The 2,540-nt window shown below is 36.3% G+C and overlaps 1 protein-coding gene and 1 long non-coding RNA gene across 2 annotated transcripts in view; both read left to right on the forward strand.

Moving 5' to 3' along the window:
• Window positions 1-36, forward strand: part of IRX2 (iroquois homeobox 2) — a gene marked incomplete at its 5' end in the record, with an annotated part of 11,832 nt that extends 11,796 nt beyond the window's left edge. Inside the window, one exon of the mRNA XM_019508737.1 lies at window positions 19-36. Within this exon, the coding sequence (XP_019364282.1) occupies window positions 19-36 (18 nt within the window). The remainder of the gene's footprint in view (window positions 1-18) is intronic.
• Window positions 37-38: 2 nt separating this feature from the next.
• On the forward strand, window positions 39-2,099 carry LOC109291948. Its single transcript, XR_002095994.1, has 3 exons — window positions 39-156; window positions 746-813; window positions 1,502-2,099. It is a non-coding gene; the product is annotated as an uncharacterized LOC109291948 (long non-coding RNA).
• Window positions 2,100-2,540: the final 441 nt, after the last annotated feature.

Here is a 2,540-nt window from a genome sequence, read left to right on the forward strand (position 1 = left end):
TTCCTTTTTTTCCTAAAGGCAAAATCACTCCTGTAGGCGAGTTTAGATGCACTGTGCTTGTTTGGACGATCAATAGCACCACCTCCAAGGACAGACAACTCTGCCGGCGGTCCTCACAGCGATGAGCCCAATATTGAAGCTGGACAGGAATAAGATGTGGGCTTTCAGAAACTATTTAACCCCCAAGCCGATATTTGCATGCAGTAAGGAGGACAGGAGATGTATCGGAGGAGGGTTTTTGTTTTTTGTTTTAAAAAGAGAGACATCTAATGGATTACACAGATGTAGCCGGGGGAAAAAAAACAACCCCCAAGCCCCAGCCTCGATAAATTCAACTAATGTATGTACATTATTTAAAACCCTGTTTATCTTTCCATTTGGTCTGCTGCGTTTAGTGAAATAGGACGTGCTTTCTTTCCTTTTGATTTTAAGGAGTTGCATCCTTTCCCACAGTGAAGGAATAGGTTTGCAAATTAAGTGTAAAACCTTAAACTCTACTTTATTGTTATTACCACTATTTTCAGAAGGGCTTAAAATGAGGACAGTAAATTAATAAAATTGTCTAGTGCTGGAAGTGCCTCAGGAGCTCAGCCACCACCATTATCCAATTCGGGAAGCGAAAGGCAGAGGTTTTCAAATGGCGCAGCTCTGAATTTTGTGCAAGTGAGAGCTGGGACGTACCCGGAGTGTATAATCTAGTTAGCTAGCTGTGTCCTGTGACTAACTGACGGTTCTATTTTGACAGATCCCACTGAAGTCTGCACAGTAGGAGCACAACCATACCTATAGAAGTGCAATCACACAGCAATGCAAGTAAGTGAGAACATTTTCTATTACACTGATCATTTGGCATCAAGTCCAAGACATATTGCACAGCTGTAAACTTGCTTAACATTAATTTCTTGCTTCATTACATAAGAGTCTGATTACATAGTAATATGCTCTTTTTCTGGTCTTTTTTTTAAACCCCCCTGATTATGGCTTTTCTTTCCTGAGTCTGTGCTCTTTTGTTGGCCATTGTAGAGGATTCCTATCGCTTTTATGTGCCCCGGTTTATTAAAACAATACATTGCCGACGATTTAAATTTTATGGAGATATGCTTTCAATCTATTTATTTCTCAATAAATCACTCTTTCAAACAGTAAGGTAGTTGGGTGAAGATAATATCATCAGAATGGTACATTATGGACCGAGTTTCACACGGTGATTACAAATTTTAAACAAGCAAGGACAATGCTAATTTCCAGCGTGCATTTCCAGCTGGGCATGAATTGTCTTTTGCCCAGTAACAACGCCCCTCCTCCTTCTACCCCCATTCTCTGTTTAAGGCCAAGCAAAATGTTGTCGATCTTTTAAAAGTAGTATTTTTTTCCGAGCAGAAAATAGAAGAGTAAGCATTTTAGTTCATCTCCTTTTTTTTTCTTTTTCTTAAAAAAAGAAGACGATATTAGTGTATAACTGAAGGATTTTAGATGATCTGGTTTTTTCCTTGGTCCACAGGTAGGTGTCACAATTGCTTTGAAAAAAGTCAGCAAGCCATCATCTCTCCCCAAGCTAATATATATAATAAATCTCTAAATCCGGATCACATCTTGTGCCACTGTATAAAAGAAGACCACAGAGCACTATTAAATCTACAGACTCTAATTATTAAAAGAGAATTTTGTTGGACATATGTGAGTTTGCTGGTATAGTATAGTTTCCAAAATGTATGTGTGACTTTTGAAAACAGATCTGTTTTTCTCAGGATATCTTGAATTGATCACTTCATTGCCACGGTATATATTCTATAGGTGTGATAGGATTTATTGTAAAATTTATTTGTAAAAGATGTATACAGTAGAGATAATAAAGATGTGATTGGAGAACTTGAGTACTTACAAAGTGGAAACAAATTTGATATTTATTTTTGTAATGATATAAAAGCTTCTAGTAATTTATGCAAGTTGTATTGCAATGGAATCTGAACTTTTTGTAAATAAATTTTGCTTGGTTTTTATTTGAAACGTTGATGGTTATACAATCTTTGGTTGTTTAACGAGAATTCTTTACTAATTTATATCTTTAATTGTAAATAAAAACAGACTAGTCTGCAACAGCACGGTGTTTTTCATTTATTTCCCCCTAAAATAGTAATATATGATTTAGAAAAAATCATAACATGTACCAAGTTGTAATTTCACTGAATATTTTGAATGTAAAAGAAATGAGCAATTTAAATAACCTGAAAAGATAGACTTCGCATAAGTAAACCCCTACAGAGTTGTTCTGTTGCATTAGTACTAGTACACACACATGCGTGTGTGTACATGTGTGGTTGTGCATGTGCATATGTGGATCCATGCACATTTCTTACATGCTGGGGCTATTTATCGGGGGTTTTTTTGGTGCTAGCATTTTTCAGTGCTCTTATTTCTCTTTTCTAGAAAAAAAATCAGCATATCCCACCTTAATTTTCTATATGTGAAGCAATCATTTGTTTCTAAGTATGTCCAGCAATGCTGTGGGAGAGGGGGAAACACCCCAGCCCTTAATTTTT

This window comes from Gavialis gangeticus, unplaced genomic scaffold (assembly GCF_001723915.1).
Source record: "Gavialis gangeticus isolate Ggan-Ray unplaced genomic scaffold, GavGan_comp1, whole genome shotgun sequence".
Lineage (NCBI taxonomy): Eukaryota > Metazoa > Chordata > Crocodylia > Gavialidae > Gavialis > Gavialis gangeticus.